Consider the following 21,997-nt stretch of genomic DNA (forward strand, 5'->3'; position numbering starts at 1 on the left):
ATTCGCCGTGCGTCTCTCACGGAGCGCAGGCTTGAAAGCAAAACGCTGCGAAACCAGAAATAGCTCCGTCACGGGATAATCGAATAACCTCGCCGGAGAGAGAGAGAGTTCGCGATCCGGGCATCGCTCGTTGCCGTTTCATTCGTTCCTTATCGACGGTTGTTCTCGACAGCTTTCCTCGCGAGGCGAGTTTATCCTTGGCGAGAGGATTAGGAAGCTGCCGGTGACAGAGAAGGCGCGTCGAGCTCTAACGTTGAACGGGGACGCGTCGATTTCTTAAGGCTGAAAGGGGACGATCCGGTTCGAAGACAGAGGCTCGTCCCTTCGTCTTTTTAGGCCGGAGCGGCGCGCACGTGCGCGTGCACGCGACAAAGACCGGTCCTCGGTTCGAGACGCGGCGTCGAATCGCGCTGGCTTCCCGCCAAAACGAGTCCGTTCACGTGCACGTACACGCAGAAACGTCCATTCAACCGCGATCTTTCGGGGGATGAGGCCGGCCGCGGAAAAAAGAAACATCTGACGGCCACGAGGCTGCGCCGACCGGCTAAATGGATCAACGACCGGCGGATGCGTGAGAAGCGGATCAACGAATCGCGCCGGTTTGTCGGCCGCTCGTTTACAATCAACCCAGTCGCAGGCTGGGATCAGTCCTCGACAACCGCTCGATCCTCGAGGGTCTGTTTTCTTCGAATAAAATCTCTCGGATGCGTTGAACTTTCGCGATACCCTCCAACCTGTCGACGATCGATCGTTAGGGAGCTGTACACTGTTACGAACTTACCGTGTCCTCGAATCGTTTAATTGGGCCGCGCGACTCGGTTGCTCGACAAAAAGCCTGGGGGAATGGATCGATTTTTAAAAGAGGGTTTCCGTCAGGGTCGCGAAGGGCGACGCGAAAGAGCAACATCGTCGTCGACTGGCTTTGAAATATTTAAAGGAACGCGCGGCCGGCGAGCGAGGATCGTCTGCGTTGCGCCTTTATTTTGTTTGTCGCGCGGGTGCTCACGGGAAACGGGGATTACTCATGAATTGGCTGCCGGCCAATTCTATACGCGATACGTCCCGTCAAAGCGGGTCGTTAAGCCGCCCCGCGGACGCTGAATCGCCCTCGGTTTCCGTTCCACCCCGTTGCCGAGCTTCTGTCGATACCGGTAACCGTCTAATTCCTCGATGACAGATCGAGAACCTGCGATTCTAGTACCAGCGGTGCACTGGCACGAGTCGAAGCCGAAGAGAAAAGGAAAAGACAAGGAGCACGCGATGCGAGACTACTGAGATCCATTGAGAACGAGACCGTAATCGACTCTGAATCCAGTGCAATCGAATCTAAACGATGGAAATCTTGCTGCCGAGACGGATGGTAGGAAACTTGGAATTCGGAAAAGTCCAAGATCCAGACTTTTCCGAAAAAGATTCGACTCGTTGATGCACGCGGAAAGAGAAGACAACTGGTCGAAAGATTAATCGTGACGAAGGGTGGCTAGCGATCGGATCGGCGAGTTTCGGTTTACCTTTCATCGATGTCACCTGCAGGGATCCATAATTCTTGACTCGCGGTGGTTCGAGCGTTGACTGCGCGTCCGAGGTGATCTTCCCCGCGATCTTATCCCCGTGATCGAGACCGCGGAGGATCTTTCGCAGCGGATCACGAGGAAAGACGATGGCCGGGGGCTGCCGCGGACGCGGAACGGCCGCCGAATACGCGCGTGGTTCACAAACGGACGACTTCACCGGCGAATTCCGAGGTCATAACAAAACGACGGTCTCGCCGGCCGGTCGCTCGGCCATATTGTCGCTGTTCGCCTCTCTCTTTCTCGCCCCGTGGCCTCTCATTCTCTCCTTTCCGGAGCAGCCAGCCGACCGTCTTTCTCCAGTCCTCGTGGCCCGTCTTTCTCGCGCCCTAGGAAAAATCAATGCGACGCAACATGCGCCCTGGCAGCCGCGGGTCGCGCGGATACCGACGGGAGTCCGCTTCGGAGTCCTCTTACCGAGCGGGCGACTCGTCCTGGAAGATCGTTCCTCGTGGTCTCGGGGATCCACCGGATGGAACCGTGGATCGTCGTTGCTAAAAGAATCTCCGGTCGTCGAGGATTTCCGAATCGATCGATCGCGTCCTTCGTTTTATCTGATCGCATGAACGAGTTCCCGAGACCTCGTTTCTCGAGATTAAAGGGTCGTAATCCGATTTCACGTCGGAAGCTTATCTCGTCGACTGTATCCTCGGAGATCCGCGCGAAACGTTGATCGACGTATTCGCTGGCTGCATTCTCGATACGAAAGTTCGTTACCGTTCAGAGCGAATTCATTTCGATCGCAGAGTTTCGAGGGGTTGACGACGCCTGACGGACGGCTGCCGGTTCGTAGTTTCGAAGTTGGGGGATACCGCTCGAGGGAAAGCAGAGTGACTGTCGGTAAGGGGTGGACGACCAGGGCGAAGATCGATGAACAGTTCGGCGGAGGGTACACGACCTATATTTCGGGGTGCAACCCTCGTGCTCGGGTCGGTAACGCAGTATCGATTCTCAGCGCGCGGAACAACCCCTCCGCTCTCTTTTTTATCCGCGTGAAACGAGAGACTCTCGTCGAGCACAGAGGGAAGAATCGATTACGGGAGGCAATCGCGAGCGCCCGTTAAACCGGCGACCCGCTTATTAGATCGTCGGGCTCTCGCGATCGTTCCGCGGGATCGGAAACGGCCCATGAATCAACGGTTTAATTGGAAACAGCGAAACGCGAGCGCGTTTTCGAGGCCGAGCGACGGAGAGACGTCGGGGCCGATGAAAGACGATTCACCGGTAGAACCGGCAACTCCGTTTCGAGTTTCCAATTTTACGATTATCGAACGGACGCAGTTTTCCGCGGAATTACCGGATAAATTAATTCGGCGATACGCCAGTCGACGAATGCACCCTCGCGATTTCTCCGAGAGAACGCGTCGATTCGGTCGCCGGCAGTTGCAGCTTTAACACCCAGCGAGAGAACGCGCGAGCGAGTCGTTAAAGCGGACGGCAGTCGGTCTGCTGGTGTAACGTCGTTACCACTCGCTAAATTAATTATTTATCCTTGATGTGTCCGGGGGCCGAGCGTTAACCAACGTCACCGGTGTCCCGTTAATTGCGAGCCAACCCGCGATTACTTGGAGCGGATCGGCCGACCGATCTGGAACGGTGTCGCAACCGGCCGCGCGCGGTTTTCACGCGGCTCCGATCCTCCTCGGTCTCGCCGCTCGCCACCGCGCGTTTCCAGCGACCGGTCAACCGACGCGATGTCGAAAGAACGCGGCTCGATTATAAATGGAAAATTGTTCGCCGCCTTGCGAAACGCGTCCGTTTCGTCCGAGCAGGCTCGGTTGCGAGAACCCGCGCGATTATAATTTATTCTCACCTTGTCCTCCGCCTCGTCGGCTCGGCCCTCCGCTTCCAGCACCCGCTGCTCGAGCTCCGACAGCTGCGAACAGAAACACGTTCTTATCAATCCAGGCATCCTAAAGAATTCAACGTTTATCTCGAACGCGTGGCGAGCCGCGCGATTTTCTTACGTCTTCGGAAGTCGCGTTACGCAACCCGCGAGTCTCCAGGGATGTATACGAACGATCGTCGATACTCGATCGAGCGAGTCGCTCGGTAATTCGGATGCGATTAACGCGTTAATCGAGATATCGTACGAATTCGTCGGAATCTCGCGCAATCCTCCACGGAGAACCGATACGAAACAGCGAGCGGTCGATCGGAACGATAGTCGGGTGCCGCGGAACATCCGAGCAGCCGGTGTTTCGGCAAAAAAATGAAATATTCATAATCCAGCGTCAGCCGGTACCGCGTCTCGCGGCGTTCTCCGTCCGCGCGGGCAACTACTTTCGCGTCATCTAATTTTCCTTGGAGGAGGAAAAGTTCCATCAAAGTTGGTTAAGTCCATAGCCGGCACGCAGCGCCGCGGCTGACGAGAGTTTAATGGATACCGTGGACTTAAGCGGCGGCCACGAGGCGCCCCGCCGCGCCTCTTGATCCGTCAAAGATTGATAAGCGCGCGTCGCGGACCGACGCGCTCGTATTTCCTCGGTGTCTCGCCTCTCTACGGAGCGGAGGACCCGAAAGTTCGAGCCCCGAATACGAGGGAATTAATTCGCGGACGGATCGTCCGGAATTAACCGTCCTCCGGTCTCGGATTACAGGGCTAACAGCCGTGCGAACCGGGCGTTTGCCGCTCCAAGCTTCATTCCGTGTTTCGATCAACCCGGCTAATGGGTTTCTCGCACTCGTTCGCCGAACAACCAGACAAGTTTCTCGCTCGGAGCAGGCCACGCCGCCTTCTTTTCCTTCGGCGCTAAAACTACGGTGCAACGGAATCGCGTACAATTTTCCATCCACTCGGGGACCGGTGCACGATCCTCGAGATTCGAAGCTCTCGTCGACGCATCCGTGCGAATACACGGATTTACTCGACAATTATTCGCGGAAGCATGTTCGTCGTCTGGGCGACTGTCGAATAGAAACGCTGAAACGGGCATTTCGAAAGAGACGCGCGGGGAAAGCTGTAAACAGCGCTCGTCGGTCGCAACCGGCTCTTTCGCCCGTCATATTCCGTCGCCGAATATCAGCTGAAATTACAGGCGAAAGCCGCGGTGCTCCATCGGAGCAGCTGCAGGCGGTTGCTCATTAAAGCGACGCTAACAGTAAATTTCAATGGAGCCGGGATATCTGGAACGATCTAACGACGCCCGACACGCGAGACGCGCCGCGCGAACGCCGCGATCCCGGAGGAAACGGCATAAAACAATTACCGTCGAAAGCTCGCGCGGACACGCGCCTCCCGTGCACAAATAGCGGCGCGTTGCATCCGCGTCACGGCTCGTCCGCGCGGACACCGACGACAGGACGGACGAACCGACGGACGTACGGACGGACAGCAGTCGCCGCGTTTCACCGTGTCAATTACCGGGTGAGCGATGAATCGGCCTTTCGTTGCCGGCCGCGATAAATACTCTCGTTATTTGATCGGCCGCCCTTATCGCATAAACAGTTTCCGGCGCGGAATAAATTTCCGCCGGGAAAAGTGAGGAAAACGCGGGAAAGAGGGGCGAACAGGCCGAAATAGGGGTTCAACCGACGGAATTCCGGGGCCGAGGCAATAACGGCCGCGAAATTCAGCCGGTCGCCGCGCACACCGCCGGGTGATTAATTAAAACAGAGGTTAATATACGGGTCGAGGCTCGGCTTTAAGAGCAATTCATAGTGTGCAGGGGGTCACCGGGGGTCAACCACGGAATACTTTTCAGCCGCGGTTCTTCGCTCGCCGCGCGCCGCGGAAAGAGTCAACGAGAGGTTGCCCGACTCCGGGCCGAGCTTAATGGGGCCACCCTGCTAATTCCGCGGAGACTTAAATCACGGGGCTGCGGTGTCGCGTATCGGTCCGTTTCCCTCTCTCTCCCCCTTCCTGTCCCACTTCCCCTGTTCCCTTCTACCAACGAGCCGGGCTGCGTTTACGGTAAAGCAGCGAGGGAGTTTACGTTACACCTCGAATTATTCTTCTGAGTCCCGGTAGAAGCTCGAACGACCGCAGCTCCGAGTAAGCGCGCGAGGGAAGATCGCGATTTCCTCGAGGAAGAGGAGGCACGCTCTCTTTGAAGCGTCGTCGTTCGGCTCTCGAGGGACACGGTCGCTCAATCGTCGTAATGAAAGGTAAGTTGCCGGAGGAGCGCGCAAGCAACCGCAAACACGGGGAGCACCGGCGCTCGGCTTCGGAGCGAACGGGCGCGCGTCGAACGCGTCTCGCACGTTCGATCGGTCTGGGCTGAAGAGCCGCCTCCGTCGCGCGTCAGAATTCAGCCCTTGCTCGCGAAGACGGCTAAGTAGAAAGGAGCCCAGGGTGGAAGAAAGCAGAACAGCCGGAGCGGAGACGAGGATCTCATCAGAGGAGGGCGCAGTTAGTAGCATCTGGCGTTGAGAGGGAGCGAAGGAACCCGGGGAGGAGCGAAAAAAAGGGGAGGACGTATGAAAAGAACGCGGACGAGCGGGAGCGAGAGAGACGCGTGCTGCTACTGCCAGGAGGGAAAAACGCGGAAACGTTCCTCGAAACGCGGTGGGCGCGGGTTTCCCGCGGCGAGGAAGTCGCGACTCGAGAAGAAAAGGAGCCGAAGCGAGGGGAGAGGCCGGGGACGGTACATTAGCCGCAAACGGGATACCGGGAGGATCTCTCAAACTGTCGTCAGTGCTTAAGCCTCTCTTTCTTCCCTCTCGGGCCTCTCGGCCCTCGGCGATACGGTAACGACGACAGCCAGCGCGGCAATAAAGCCTTATGAAAATCGTGGCCGCTCTTTCTGGCGCGAGTTCGACGCGGTCCGCAGCTGTGCGCGGCGTCTCCGGGACCGCTCCGTTTGCCGGCGTGAATAGCTAACCGGCGAACACCGGTTGCCTCGTGAATCTTTCAGCGAAAGCCGGGGTGGTCCGCGAGCGCGTCAAAGGAACTCGCGGCTCGTTTAAGTCGCCGCTCGTCTTCCTCCCCCGGACGCGGCCGCCGTCGGGGGACGCTTCGCGTGCGAGGATCGCGGTCACGGAAATGTCGGATCGCCCCCTAACAATAGACCGGAATGGCTGCGACGCGATCCGGTAACGTTCCACGAAACGCTCGACGCTCCGCGCGCGGTGCGTATCGATCAAACGAGAGGAACTTTCGCGACGGTCCGATACGCCTCTCGGCCGATAGCGCGACCGCGACGCGAACCGTCGGGTCGTTATCGAGCAGCTGGAACGGAAAGCGTTACGGAAGCCCGCATCCACCGGCCACCTTCCCGCTCGAGCGAGGGTGCTGTTCGGGGAACCGAAGAAAAACGCGGGCGACGCGTTCGGGCACGAAGAGCCGCGACGTTTACGGATTACCGTGCGCCATCGGCCGCTTGGAAACGATTAATCAAGGAAGGAGATCCTTCGGAGAAAGAACGGGGCCTCGCGTCGCTGAACCGGAGCACAAAGGGCCAATCGTGACGCGGCGGATTCCGTAGGGCCGTCCCGGTCGAAGCTGTCACGCGAGCGGATAATTAAAAACCGCGGCGTGCCGGGGCGCGATAATTGCGTGCCGCCGATAGAGATGTATCCAGAGCGTCGTAAGAAATCGGAGCGTGTCGAATGGACACTGCGCGTCGCCACGCGAGGAGGGAAAGTGGGCCAAAGGGAGGACGGGAAAGGGCGAGGAGATCGTTCCGCGGGAAAACGGAACGGAGAATCCGGCGAAAGAAGGCGAAGGTTGCCGGAGAGAGCGAGGGGATCGCGGCCGGGACGATAACTTTCATCCCTGACGTTCGGGAGGGTGGAAAACCGTCGCGGATAGAGAAACAGGGAACGGGGATCGGTTCGTTAATGTTATCGGTCGGTAGCGTGATGCGAAACATAAAGCATCGTGGCCTTCTTGAGTTTCGTTTCTCTTTGTGCCGTTGAATTTATGGCGAGCCTGATCCTGTCGCGTGAGCGAAAAAGAAAGGGGAGGAAAGCCGCCGCCGCGCGCGTGATACGCGCCCGTGTCCGGTTCATTCGTTTCCCCCGGAAAAGCGTCACGCGAATCTTTTCCCTTCTTCTCGAGAAGAAAGGAAACCGGGCGCGGCTATACCGTATGCATTCGTTGTGTTTCGTTTCAAGAATATCGGTCGTTCTTTCCATAGAAACAAAGATTCGACCGATCGAAACTTTGACAATCGAACGGGAACACCAGCGTACTAAGGTTCGTTCCTCGGGAAACTGATTCGTTGGAGAATCACGGGTGAAAATCCAGCTTCGAGTAGTCGTCCCCCGTATATCGAAAGGTTCGCACGTTTCGGTTTTCACGAGAGAAAAACGGATTCGAGGCGATACGCGGCGAAGGGTCGGTGCTGTACGCGTGCATTTTTTATGAACCGGTTGGTCGGGTCGGTCGACAGGTCTTTACGGAAGCGCATTAGCACTTCATGGGTCTCGCCGGGTCTCCCGGAAAGAGGTTTCCGCGGAGGCTGCCTTGGACCGAAATCCCACCCGCCCCCGTATCGCTCTCCTGTGCCTTGTATATTAATTATTTCGAGCGGAAAAGGGTAGAGGCGGCCGTAGCTAACCCCACGGGGGAGTAAACCCGAGGAGCAAGAAAATTACGCCCGACCAGTGGCGCGGGGAACGCGAGAGTTCCCGGCTACGACGAGGCTGACCCAGATTTTAACGCGGACGTTAGCCGTTATTATTCATCGTTAATGTTATTAATTAATATCGCGCGCGCACCGCGCTTCGGCCGGACGGCCCCCGCGAGATTTATGAACACGCTCGCCTGCGTCTTATTGGCCGGCAGGGCCGTGATCGACGAGCGGATATTAATAAACGACCCCGCTGATGAACAACCGGCGAACGTCGGCTCGGGTGTCTTGATTTATTTGTTACACCGTTTCCGCGAGTCGTCGCGACGATCGCCGGGAAAGTCCCGGCTTTCAGGGATTTCGCAGTTGGAACGTGTCTCGAGGCTAATTTTCGTAATTGGTCGGTCATCTCTCGAGCGGCGGATGCTTTCCGACGAATGATCGATGGCCGGTGTCAAAGGTTCCGCGGAAACGCTTGGATTTCTTCGGGGGAGAATTAAACGCGCGCTCGGGCGACGACGGATGATTCAGCTGCTGTTTAAAATACTATACGTTACAGCGTTTTCCCGCGGCGGTGACTCGTCGGGCGGACTTTCCAAGTTGAATCTAATTCAACTTTCAATCCCAACTTCCACAATTTTCCTCCGACGAGGCGGGAAGTTCGCGGTGTCAGGAAACTGCGCGTCGCGCAACAGAAAATTGCTTTAATCCACTTGCAGCTGAACTTTCCATCGCGGAATCGATCGATCTCCCCGGTAACGTATTCTATCGACGGGGAAAGGTGCGTCGACTTTATGGAACTTCGAAGCGAGAAGATGCGCTGGTTCTGGACTAAAATATTGCCGCGAAACGATCGCTCCGTCTCTCTCTCTCTCTCTCTCTCTCTCTCTCTCTCTCTGTTTCGCTTCGTCCGTTCGTTCGAATAATCCTTCAAAACGCCTCGAACGCGTATTTCCGCGATCCTATCTCGGCCTTCAACGTACCGGTAGCACGTTTAACGCGAACAACTTCTTTGCTCTCGTCTGCAGCTCGCAAGAAGCTCCGGGAATCTCGGAGTCAACGCTCTGCGAAGCATACGTAACGATCGATGACCATTACGCGTCGGGGATCGAGGAAATCACGCGTGCCGTCGCTTCCGTGCTGGAATCGACACCGGAAAGCGGGGAAAACGTTGCTCGAGGTTGCTCGGCCGCGAGCGGAGATTAATCGCGCGATCGTAGCACGCGTCGGTTAATAAAAAATACAGAGCGCGGAGCGGGTGGGCCGGGTTGATGCAAAACAGAGCGAATTCCCGAGGATCGAGGCTTCCCGTGGCATTACTTATTCAAAGCGGGTCTCGCCGACAGGATTTTCCCGAGCCGAGAAGCCCGGCGAAGATAGGGCGTGAAAGATAAGGTCGGATTTTTCGGCGCGTCTGATTTCCAGCCCGGAACGCGCAATTCCGTCCCGATAATCGGCGGCCGCGTCAAACGGGAAACGGGCGGCGCGTTCCACCGCGAATCGATAACTCTATTTTCCAGCGAGAGGACCCGCATGTCGGTAGCCTCGCCTGCTCGCGAATTAATTTCCGACGATGCGAATTTCATTAGCGGTCACGTTATATTCGCGGTCGCCGAGCGCAAAGAGGATAACCGACGGTATAATTTATCGAACTTCTATCGGCGAGCGGGGCGCGGACGAATCAATTATTCGAACCTAACGACCGATCACAATGAACAATCCGGCCGCGACTTCTCCGCGTGTCGGCGTAGCCGTTGACGCGTGCGTCGGTGAAACGCGGAACATTGAACGGAAAGCCGAGAAGACGAACCTACGCGTCCGATCGCCGTGTCACGGAGTTCGTTTATGTAAATCCAGCGTACGCGATCGAGAAATCGGGAAAACCGAGGCGCGATCGCGACAATAAGGGTCCAGGGGAAACGGTGAATTTATTCAAACGAAATAACAGCGGCGACCGGCCTCAGCCGAGACTTTCGGCGCCGGGGACGGCCGCTCCGCACGGAAAATATAAAATAATTCGATCGAGCGTCCGCTGTCCGCCGCGCCGTACAAATTGCGATGGGAATTGGGCACGTAGGCACTCGAGGGCGGCGAGAAACGACGGTTCGCCGCCGCCGCGATGCAATAACAATAACGACGATCGTGCTAACAATCGTGACTACGACGATGACGGCGTTACCGCGTCGATAATAAAGCTTCGTCCGCGGGCCAATCGAGCCGCAGCCCCGGGGAGCGAGGAATATCGCGGCGCGGCGCGGCGCACCGAAACCCGTGGTTTCGTCGTGCCTATCTCGCGGATCGTTTCCCGGTTTCGTCGACGCGCCACGCCGGAGAGAGAGAGAGAGAGAGAGGGGAAGAGTCGTTTTCGAACGCGTCGTGCAAAGTTTCCGTATCGGTCGGCGGCGAATCGATGGCGGCCGCCGAGTCAACGAACTTGACCAAGTTCGAACGAAGCATCGATTTACAAAAATAGAATGGAATTTCATTGAAACGGAAACTTTCACCGAGGCCGGCGTCGAATTGTCAGAGACGTGTAAAAATATTCGGAAGGACACCGTCCCCGGCACGGTTTCCCTGGTTTCGATTTCAACGATGCATCGAGGGATTACGCGCGCGGCATTTTTTCCGCCGACGACACCGGAGGGATTTCATTTTGACGCGGAACCCATTGAACGGCCGCTCGACCGACTGCCGATTAATTTGCGTGAAAATCGGCTCGATTTTTCGCGTCGCTCGCCGCGAGATACGCGTAGACAGGTATATTATATCGGTTTTATTTGTCGCCGGGTCCCGCGGTTCGATCGATTTACTTTGCATATTGAAAACGCGTCCCGGCGACGGAGGCTTCGCGTTTTCCGCGGTTACCTGACGCTCGAGGGGACCGCCGCCGCCGCCGCCGCCGCCGCCGCCGCCGCCGCCGCCGCCGTTTTATTCGCGTAAACACGACGCCTGTGGATGTTCGGCGCGGGGACTCTCCCCGTTATATACCTCGGTCGCTTGTTAATTCTCGATATCTTCTTGTTCCCCGAACGGGGTCGGAGAGTGTTCACTGAACTGCGAGACCGAGCGTGTAGGTCTCTCGAAATACTTCGCTCGAATAGCTCCAGTTAGAACTACGTTATTTCAGTCGAACGGGACGGCTTGTCTTCCACGAGCCTCTCTCTTCGTCCGCTCGATCGAATAAACAGGCGAACACGCGAGCGGAATAACAGCGGATCGAACGTTGTTTCTTTCTTCCTGGATTTATCTTCGCCACCGTCCCGTGCCGAGGCAACCGCGCGACGCCGAGCGAAATCGCGATACCGCCGACACGGAAAATTCCCCTCGACCCCTTCCTTCCTTAAGGAACCTCTTTATTTTCCATCAGCGCTCGCATCGAAATCGTGGCCGGTCCCTTTCTTCGTTTCCCTTTCCGTAACGGAGACCGAGAAACAGAAGTCGGTGCTCGTCGAGAACTGTGCCGATGAAATCTGTCTCGATTCGAACGCGACCCGTCCGTTTTGCGACTTTATGGAAAGCGGTAAACCCGAGCGGACACTGGATTTTAACGCTCGTTAGGGGATATTCCCCGAACAGGCGCGCTAAGGAGCGTCTATCGGAAGCTGTGAGTAACCGGCGAAACGATGCTGTAAAGGGGCGAAGCGTGAAAAACCGCCCAACGATCTCTCTTGCGGGGATCGAGATCGTGGGAGGGTGGTTGATCGATTGTTAGCCGACCATAAGAGGAGACCGGAGACTTTATGGCCCTCGGAAACCGTGAAGCCAGCTTGAAAAAGACGACGGAAGAGCGGTTGTTTACGAGCGGCGGAGTTTTCGTGGGACGCGTTTAATAATATCTCGAGAGACGAGCACCCGCCGGCGGACAAAGCCGCTAGGAGACCGAGCCGCCGGCTTTCGGAAACTCGTCTACCTCCAGGGTAATTGCACGGATTGAAATATGCAGGCTGCTCGTCTATAATCGACGCGGAACTCCGACGGGAAAGTTCGGGGCCGACGCGTCGCCGCCGCAGCAGCCGCGCGGCGTTCACGTGGAGTTTCGCGCGGCGAACATCGCAGACGGATCGACCGTCCCCCGTAATTAGGTCTCATGGGTAACGGAAGCAATCGCGGATCCGAGCATCCACCGGCTCCAGGCCCCGGCCGACTGCTTCGAGTTCGAGTCCGGAATGTCGAAGCGTTCGCCTAGAAGACGAAGTGGCGTGCTCGAAACTTTTCACCGGAAGCGTACATGCACGCGCGCCGCGATAAGATGATTATCCGGTTCTATTTGCGAAGCCCGAGTCGAAAAACACACATCCTACGTTTACAGTTTGAAACCGTTCTCTTCCGTCGCTTTAAAGCGGCCGCGAATTATCCGCGTTTACTCGACGAGGCAAATGATCGTAATTCGTAAGCAAATCCGTTCCCTGTCAGCAAATCGGGGATCATATCATCCCCCGCGTGTCGATTCATCGGCCGGACTTTTCGCGGTCTCGATCGGCAAACACGGTTACGAATCGTGACGTTCGAAATGCGGTAACGAGGTCTCGTGGGTATACCGGCAATAGTTGTCGCCGGATCGCTGCTCGCAACGGCATCGTCCGTTGTCGACAGATGTTCCGGCGATTGCGCGCTGTTAGCGAACTTCGGGAACGGGAATGCGGCGCCGGGTATATATCTCTGTCCTCGCCGGCAGCAACTTCTAACGATCGAGGTTCCGCGGTGACACGGAGCCCGGTTGTCGGTCGCGTTCGTGATTCAACAGTTGCGATCTTCGCGCCGCGTCGCCGAAATATTCCGACCAATTTTCCGCGAGCGTTCCGGCTCTCCTCTGCAACCGACTGCTTCCAAAGAGAAACCTCGACAGTCGTCGGAGAGCAACGCGAGCAACGTTGGTTGGAAGAAGGAAGAGGTATTCGAAGCGGACGCGGAATCGACACCGTTACTCTCCGGCCCTTTTTCGGCGAGCTTCGCTCCGGAATCGCAATCGCTCTCGCACGCGAGCACCTACAGCGCAGCCTACCAGCATTAGCGTGGGTACACGAGTCGGCAGCAAGCTATCTGCATATTTACACGCGTTTCCCCGTGTACCGATAAAATCAGCGCCGCGCAACCTGTTCCGCAGCCAGCGCCGGTGTCATAATCGTATTCCCCGAGACACCTCCGGGAGCGTTGCAGGAGGAACAGGTTTTAGTCGGGGTGGAAGGTAAACAGTTCCGAATCGAATCCGAGAGCCAGAATCCGGCGGGGGTTGGCTCTCCACCCCTGTTCGCGCGGCAAACTTCGGAAGACCGGGGCGGAGACTTCAATGGGATCCGCTTCTTTTCCTCCGCCGGCTAGCTGATCCCTCTATTCCCAAGTTTTAAGGGGGATAATGCGATTACAATGACGAGCAGCCTCGAAATATTCCTCGGCCGGGAGCCGGCCGGAGATGTTCCTCGATAATTGCGGGGAGTTTAATGAATGGCGACTTGGTTATTGCCGCAATTCCCTCGTAATTCCGGCGCCGGACACGCCGCACCGCCGCGCGTCCTCCCTCTATCCGAGCGTGTCGATATCGGAACGAGGGTGTAGTCTTCTGGGAACGCGTCGCGAGATAACCCACCCCCGTCCGCCCCCGGAGTGAATATACGCGTGCACTTAACGCTTGCAATTTTTAATTACGCCGGCCCGGCCGACCGCAGAGGACCGGAGTTTCCCGCGGCGCCGGAAGTTTTACGGTAATATGCGGCTGTAATTCGTCCCGGCAGCCCCCGAACCTTGCCGCCTCGTCACCGAATCGTCGTTTCGCTGCTCTTATTCTCCCGTGCTGGACCGGAACCTCGAGCTTCCAACGCGATCGCAACGAAACGCTCGCGTCACGGGCCGAACCGCAGGAATCCGATGGAAATGAGGCGGACGGTGTTCGATTCCTCGCCCCGAGCCAATTAACCCCGCCGCGTTCCTCGGGTGTATTCCAAGTACGTTCGAGCCAGTCGGAAACACGGGGTAGCTCGAGAACACGGTGAAAAGTTTCTCGCCGATCTACGCGTGTTCCCGATAGTGTTCCGATACAGCGCAGATAAATTGGAGAGCACGGCGAGGTTGAAATAAATCCGACGCCTCTGATGGTTCGAGGGTCGGAGAAGAAGGCGAAAGACCGTGGAATAAATTCGAGGGTTGATGGCGAGCGTAAGTGACTGAGATAAATCTAGCGGAGACACGGGGAACCGTGGGAGGCTGGGGAAAGGTGAAAGTAACTCGCTCCTCCGAGAGAGACGAATGTCTCGGCCGATCGCTCTTCGCCGTGGAAATTAGACGAGTCTTCTTCGGCTTCCCACAGCCCCGCGCCGTATCCTCGGACGAATGTACCCGTTAAGCCGCGGCCACCCCGCAGAGTGGATTACCCGGCGGAGATAATTAGGAAACGAAAGCGGCGAGGAACAGGGGACGCCGGTTGATTCGGCCCGATCGTAATTTCCAGCTGTTCGTTCTCCGCGAGGAGAAAGATGGGCGCGATGGGCTGATTCGCGTTCCAAACGGCGGAGCAGAGAAGAGGCTGCCAGCGCTGGCGCCGCTCCCGGCTCCATCGAGCTCCCGCGACTCGTTCGGGCGCATTCGAGGGAAACCAACTGGAGTGTGTTCCAGCCGATAAGCGACTCTCTTTGTACTCGGATAATTCGAATGTAAACCAGCCGGTCGCGGTGCTCGCCGGGCGGAATCGTTCGGGCGTGCCGCGCGAATAATGCCGGCGTGCTTTCTTCTTACGTGCGCGTTGCTCCGTTGAACAACCTTCCGATGGCGGATGCCCCGGAAGGTCAAAGGGCGCGCGCGGAATATCGGAGATTGATCGGATAGCTGCTTTGTTGGCATCGGAGCAGGAATTGGAATACCGATGTCGGTACACGAGCCGGGGCCGTGCTCTTTTCAGGAATATTCCATCGGACGCGAATCAAAGGCCACTCTCCGGGCGTCCGTCGTTAAGGGATGAATATTTATCTCGACCCGGCCGCCGGTGTATCGATGAATAACCGATGGAATTCGCCGGCTCGGAACGGCCGTCGATGGAATCGCAATAACTGCCCGCAGACCGATGTCCCGGCGAATTCGACTTTCAAATACCGACCCTTCGACTACGACCTTCGAGTATTCGGGCCAACCGGAGACGCCGTTCGAGGATCATTACTAATTTACGTCTCGCGTTTTGCGTCTCACTCCTGATTTCATTTTAGTTTACCCTCTTCTCCGCGCTGTTATTGAAATTCTCGTTGCGCTCTAATGGGTTCTCCCGCGGAGCTACACGGATAAATAAGGAAACAGCCGGGTAAATAAAATAAAAGGACGGCGAGATACGCACGAGCGCGCCCGGGAGAAACGTTCCCGGGGTGGAGAGCGTCGAGAGGGTTAAAAGCGCTTATCGGGCGCGCGCGGAAGATAGCGGGCGCGCGAATCGGCCGTTCCGCCGGATAGATCCACGGGGATGGAGGAAGAAGGGTCGGCTCGGAGAGGTCGGAGGGAACGCCGTTCGAGAAATCGCTTAGGACCGGAGCGATGGGCCTGCCGCGAGATAAAGAAAGAACGCGCGCCCGGCTTGTAAAGCTCGTAACCCAGATGCGTCCCGTGTGTTTTATTGCCCTTTTACGCGGCTCCGCTCGGTTCCTCCTCCTCGCCCTCCGCCTCGTCCTCGTCTCCGACCGGCCAGGGGTGGACCGAAGCGAGATCGTTCAGCCTAGTCCGCGCGCGACCGGCTGGAACCTTGAAATCCGAGCGGGCTACCCCGAGAGCTCGCATAAATTCCCGTCGTTTCGCCATTTTTCCCCACCCGGCCTGCAGATCCGTTTGAATTCGGTTTAATTAAGCCTGGATATTAGGCGTTCCGGCGCGCTTCGATCAAGCGGGTAACTCGATGGTAGATAAGATTCGCGCTTCCGTTTTCCTTCGATCTTCCATGGAGAATCGACGAGTTTGAAATATCCGGCAGAACCCCGATCATCGGATATAATTGACCGATCAATGGACCGTATAAATGGATGCTTCAGATTCCAGCGGAGATCCAGGACAATCTGGATGACGGAAAGCAGCGAGCCGAGGTGGTACCGTAAGAAAAGTTTCCGAAACTGAACGGTCGCGAGGAAAAGCGCGGCAGAGGCGATCGGTCGCGATGATTTCAATTATTTCCAGCGCACGGTGCTGCTCGCTGTTCACCAATGCGGAAGGTGTGCGGTGGCAACGCTTTCAAGGTCACCGGCACCTGTCCGTGCGCCCGCATGCCGTCTGGTTGGTAACCTGCCCCGGCACTTTCTCCGTTTCCCCGGCTGATATTATGCTCTCCGGCGTGCACCGGCCTCCGGCGGCACGAGCGAGGCTCGTTATGCATTTTTCAGCGGGCACCGGCCGCTGCACCGCTGCGCCGCTGCGCCGCTGCCCTTGACTCCCCGCGGCCCTGCAACCCTTTCGAAACGCTCGCTCGTGGACGAGCGCGTTCATTTCCAGCTCGGACCGGCAGACATTGCAAATAAACTGCAGCCGGGCCCTTCTCGACGAGCTCGTGACCCGTAAAGGGGACGCGTTCGACGCGCGGTTGCCGGTTAATCGAGAGGAACGCCCTTCGGAATCGATCTGTAACTCGTCAGAGGGAGGAACAGAGAAATGCAACAAGTATTTTACAACAATCCTCCGATTCGAGTCATCCTGGAATGACGCTGAACAGACGAGAGAAGGACCGCGAAAAGGAGCCGAATAACAGGGTTAATTCGTTCGTCCAATTTGACGGTGTCACCTGCTGCCTACTGTCACCCTCTCTCCAATTAGTGCGGCCTTTATCGAGTGCGATTAGCCGGTTGCCGGGACACCGAAATTTTCGAGCTCCAGAACGATTCGCTTCGCGGTCCATCTCGCGCGGAGAGGCACTCGATTAAGGGCAGCCACTCCGGTCCCTCTCGCCCTTTCCGGACGACCCCTCCTCCGGTCCGTTGAACGGGGGATTCATTTTTCTCGGCGATCGGGAGGAAGAAAACACGCGGGACGGCTCGGTAGTAATGCTCGTTCCGTGGAAAGCCGCTTACCCGGCGACCCGAAACGGGCGAAAAAGCTGCCGAACCGGAGCGAGCCCTTCGACCGTTTCCACCCCCGGCGGGTTCGGCCGCGGATTTCCCTGCAGGGATAAACGGCAAAGTTGAAAGGCATGTTTTCCGGAGTTTTTCGCTCGCCTCGGCCGCGGAAATCCTGTTTCCGCCGGGGATCCGGTTCGAGTACCCGACGCGCGAGTTAAAAACTCGTCGCGGGGGAGGTCGGCGTACAGCTCCGTCGGTGGAAATTCGACTTGCCGCCGAGCCGGGACGCGGCCCCGCGGTTTCCGCGTTCGCCGCGGATATCACGGCCGGAATAATCGAATCGGACGGTTTCGTTCCGGCGAGATTGAATTGAAGAGCGCAGTCACGCGCCGGGACGTTGTCGCTCCTCGTGACGGATTAAGATGGAACCGCGGCGGACGCGTCGGAATGGATGGACCGATGGGGAGGCCGGCGAGATCAGGGAGCATCGAAATAAGGGAGCGGAACCTTCGATCTGTCCGGGCTAAGTAACGAGCTTTATCGCTGCGAACAGCGGGACGCCCGGCTGATCGATATTCGAATAAAGAGGCTCGGCCCTGCGGGGGTGGGACTGCTCGCCGGCTGGCGGTACCCTGTACGTCGAACGTGCTCGAACAAGGGTTGAGCCGGTCTATGAATAGGTGGAAAAACAAGGCAGTCCCAAGGAAACGCGGGCCAATTCTGCCGAAAGTGAAAGCCGAGAGCACGACCGGTTCCGAGATTAGTTTCCCATTTGGTAATCGGAAGCGACGCCTTTGAACTGGCAGCGCAATTACGCGACGGTTCGCTCATAAATTTCCGCGAGCCGAAGTCGCGATCGGATTCCCGGCTCGAGAGGGAAGCGAAGCGGAGCTCGCAGCGGAGGGGTTGGGCGGCACGAAAAAGAAGAGCGGAGAGGATTGAATAGACGAGGCGGTTTCGAGCCAGCCCGCTCTATCCGTTCCTATTTTCCGCTTCCCGGAGAAGTTACCGGAACGAGCTTTTGCTTAGGGGTCGCGGATCCAGCCTCTTATTATATCGATGGCATCGAGCCGATACACCCTCGCAGGGAAAGCCCCTGAAATATTTCCACGATTCCCCGACAAAGCGTCCCGGGCGTTTCGCGCCAAAGTGCTCGCGAATAGACTCATTTTTAACGGAACGCGGGGAGAGTGGTTTCGCCCCGCGACTCCCCGCAGACAGGGGCGCGGACCGCCGTCCTCGTAGGGTGGGTTTTACTTTGTTCCAGCGAAAGTGCGCAATTTCGATCCGAATTTTCGCCATTCCGCGACGCGTCAAAGGCTTCTAGGAGATTACCACTCGAAGGGGCGCGAGAGATCGAGTAGACGCGGAAACCGCCGAGAATCCTCGTGTTCTCCCGATCCGCGCGGCGCGGCGAGGAGTGTAACGCGATTCCAGGGGATGTCGGCGTGTTTGCCGAAGCGGCCGGAAGGGAAGACGGAACGGTTAACCGTGGCGCGAGCGATATTTGTTTCCGTCCCCGGCCGACCTCCTCTCTTTTCCCCGGCTGCTTGATTTTCGAATTCGAGCTGCACGATTCGTTAGCCGCCCGGCGCGGGCCGCGTCTCCCCGAAAGAGCCGGCGCTCTGCCTATGACGCGGACGAACGAGGGCTGGCAACAAGACAAGTGTTTGCTCGGCGTTCGGTAGCACCGGTTCTCTCGTTAGTTAGCCATTTAGCCGGCGCTGGCTGGCTGGCTGCTGCGGGAGCACATCCCCGTGCTCGAAACTTTCTCCCCTCGCCTCCCTGGGAAAATTGAAATCGATCTGACGGAAACTGCGCCGCGTACACGCGCGCGGCCTCTGATTAACGAGCGACGCAAATGTTTTCGCCAAGTTCCGCCTAACGCTTTCGGCGGCAGTTTGCCCGGCCGAACTTCGCCGCTTACCGTCCCATTCCGACGAGAGCGCGTTACGAGCAAGCGACAGTTTTCGACGTCGTTCGCGATCGATCCCGTTCTTTCACGGTGAGATCTTTATTCGTTTCCGCTTCGGGCATTCGCGTTGATCGCCGTTGTATCGCTGCGGGTATCGCCGAAGTTTTTCATGGTTGTTGCCAACGAAATGGTCCGCTGTTGGAAGTTAGGCTACCTATAGGTAGCGACGCTGAGAATTTTTCGTTCGTGCTGGTAGCTTTCGAATTGCCATCGTCGGTTTCGTAAGTGGACGGAGGATAGTTAATAATCGTCTCCATTTATCTCCGCCGCGGAAGAATAAGCGACACGGGTGTAAAACACCGAAGGTTCTCGCGGCAGCGAACGCGTCGAGACGAAATTTCCAGCGCCGAGCCGAGCGCGCAACGACCACGGACCACAGGGAAGTTTTATCATCGTCGTCGTTGTCACCGGTCGGCCCGGAGATCATTCGTCAACCTCTTTCGGACTGTTAATCCGGGAGGAAAGAAACCCGGCGAAGTTAATCCTCGGGAACGGTGCACGGCAGATCCTCGATAGCTGCCGGGAAATGGGTTTGAAAGTGCACGAGACCCATTCGGGTTCGTGCAATTCACGAGGTAGAAAATCAGCCTTTTGCTGGCTGTAATAGAACCGCGGAAATGTGCTGGAAAGAACGAGGGAAATGAAAAGAGGTATACCAGTCGACTCATGGGTGAAAGTACCTGGTAGCTGCTGTATTTGATTAAAACTAACATCCCCGGTTCTTCCTTCCGCCGTACCTTTTCCATTCCTGCGTTAACAATTGCGCGATCATCTCCGACAATCGAACCAGCAGGGCGTCGACCCGATCCGGTAGTCGATCGACGGAGAATATCGTGCAATAGAGACGCGAAAATGGCAGAAAAACAGAGGACGTCGCAGAGTCGCGTCCGAGTTTCGATAATAAGGAACAGATACGTTAAATCTCTCGATCGTTCGAAATCCCTGGAGACCCGGTACCCTGTGGGAAAACCAGCCCCGGGAAATCGACTCGATGGAAATCGGAAGCGTTCGGAATTGCCAGCTCTCGAAAGCAGCAGCAGGAACAGCTTCCGGCGAGTCCGGCGTGACGGCGCGGTTATCCGTCCGCGAATCTCTCGCCTGCCGTATCGGCCAAAGAAATGCTAATTGCAGAACTAATTGCGACGGCAACAAAGACACCGAGGAGAGGGCCGGTATCTCGCACGACAAACGTAATTGCGGGCCAACGGAGAGACAATTAACTGCTCCATTCTCGCGGACAAATGGCCGCGCATTACCGGCGTGTCCCCGCGTTGCACACGAGCGCCCGAGCGCGCGCACGTGTACACGGAGGCGAGCGTCGGGAGGGTACGCGCGTTATTTAACCGTCGTTTCAGCGTTATTTTACGCGATCGCGAATTCGCCGGCCGGCTTCGGCGGACTATGCAAATCCGCGGGCCGGATTATGCATTCCATCAATTATAAATGCGCCGGGAACACGTATCCGGCCGGCGGGGGAGCCAGCCCCTTCCGACTCGTCGAACACGGCCCGCACGACACCGTCTTCGCGATCCCCGTTTCCATCAGCGCGACACGGAACAGCGGGGATATCATTCTTCGGAATGGAAAGTGTGTCCGGGCACTCGATAAAATCGCCGGCAGCGCGACGGGAACGGTTGATTCGCGTTCACCTCGGTCGACTTTCCGAAGATTCGAGGGCGGAACGATAAAGCGGAAGAGAGGGTGGCGTTGAACGCCGATTAAAATGAAAATAGCCACTGGCCGGGTAAGTCCGCGAATTAAACCGGTGCGGCGGTCGGTTCGCGGCCGTTTATAATTTCGACGGGCTTGTTCGCGGCCGTCGGGCATGAATGTTTCATGAGCGACGGCCGAAAACGTTCGAATCGGAACCAGCCACCGACAGGGGTGAGAGTGACGCGGGCTGCGAGCTGAAAAACCGTCGGGGAACAGCGAAAGCGAGGATAGCTGAGTCGGGAATTAAGGGAAGGCGAACGACGAACGTTCGACGGATTTGTCGGCGCCCGTGGAAAAGATAAGATGGAATCTTCCGTGCGAGAAGTCGTTCCTTCGCTTTCAGAGTCTCGTTACTTCTTCGATCGCGCGCTCGTCGCGGAGAGATCGCCGTGGAGAGAGAAAGAGGGAGGAAGAGGAGATCGAATAACGAACGCGACGGAGCTGTATCGTTCGAACGTTCCATCTTTCGGGAAATCCATCGCGACGACGGCTCCGGCGGTCGTCGGGATATTTCCTCGTCGCTTTTTCCCCACTCGGCCGGCGGCTAAAAGCAAAACGACGGGCGAAACGCGCGCGGAGACAGCTGGTGGCAAGTAAAAAGCTAATATGCTGCGGCGCGTACGTCCACGTGGAAATCGGCGCGGCCGTTTGACGCGGAAAATCGTCAAAGGGGAACGACAGCTTTCCCGTGCACGAGCGCTACATTAAAGCTACATTACCGAGTAGCCGCGCGAGCGGACCGACCGCTTTTCCCCTTCGCGCGCCCTCGCTCGCCGCGTTTCTCTCTGCCGCGTCGGACGAGGGCAGGCGCTGCGTGAAACGCCGGAGAGTCCGCCGGACGCGGCAGGGAAAAAGCCCGTAAAAACGGGAGAAAGGAAAACGAAAGCGACTCGCTCCGGGAGAGGCGAAACCGCGTGAATCTCGCGCCCCTGGATCCGGCGGCGTTCAAAAGATCGTTCGACGTTCAAACGCGTTTGATCCTGTTCCAAAGAAACCTTTCTCGTGGAACAAAAGTGGACCGCCGAATCACTCGCGCAAAGTAATCGTCCGGGCGAAACGGAAACGGAAGGTGAAGACGTTTCGTTCGACGAGTCGATTCGCCGTGAGATCCACGGAATAAGTTACACGCGGCCGAATGCGGCGCGAGATGGCAAGAAACGGAGGAGCAAACCGCCCGCCGCCGAATTCCGTCGAGTCTCTCGCCTCGCGAAT

At 57.3% G+C, this 21,997-nt stretch overlaps 1 protein-coding gene across 16 annotated transcripts in view; it reads right to left on the reverse strand.

The window, feature by feature from the left end:
• The window catches only part of LOC116428385 (uncharacterized protein CG43867), a 98,641-nt gene that overhangs the window by 13,458 nt on the left and 63,186 nt on the right, over positions 1–21,997 (reverse strand). For 15 of the 16 annotated variants that reach the window (XM_076372438.1, XM_076372436.1, XM_076372435.1 and 12 more), the window contains one exon: positions 3,385–3,447. In XM_076372438.1, the coding sequence (XP_076228553.1) occupies positions 3,385–3,447 (63 nt within the window). Of the gene's footprint in view, positions 1–1,511; positions 1,842–3,384; positions 3,448–21,997 lie in introns of those variants that run through there. The other variant, XM_031980001.2, reaches the window with a different exon arrangement.

This window comes from Nomia melanderi, chromosome 12 (genome assembly GCF_051020985.1).
Source record: "Nomia melanderi isolate GNS246 chromosome 12, iyNomMela1, whole genome shotgun sequence".
In the NCBI taxonomy this organism is placed as follows: Eukaryota; Metazoa; Arthropoda; class Insecta; order Hymenoptera; family Halictidae; genus Nomia; species Nomia melanderi.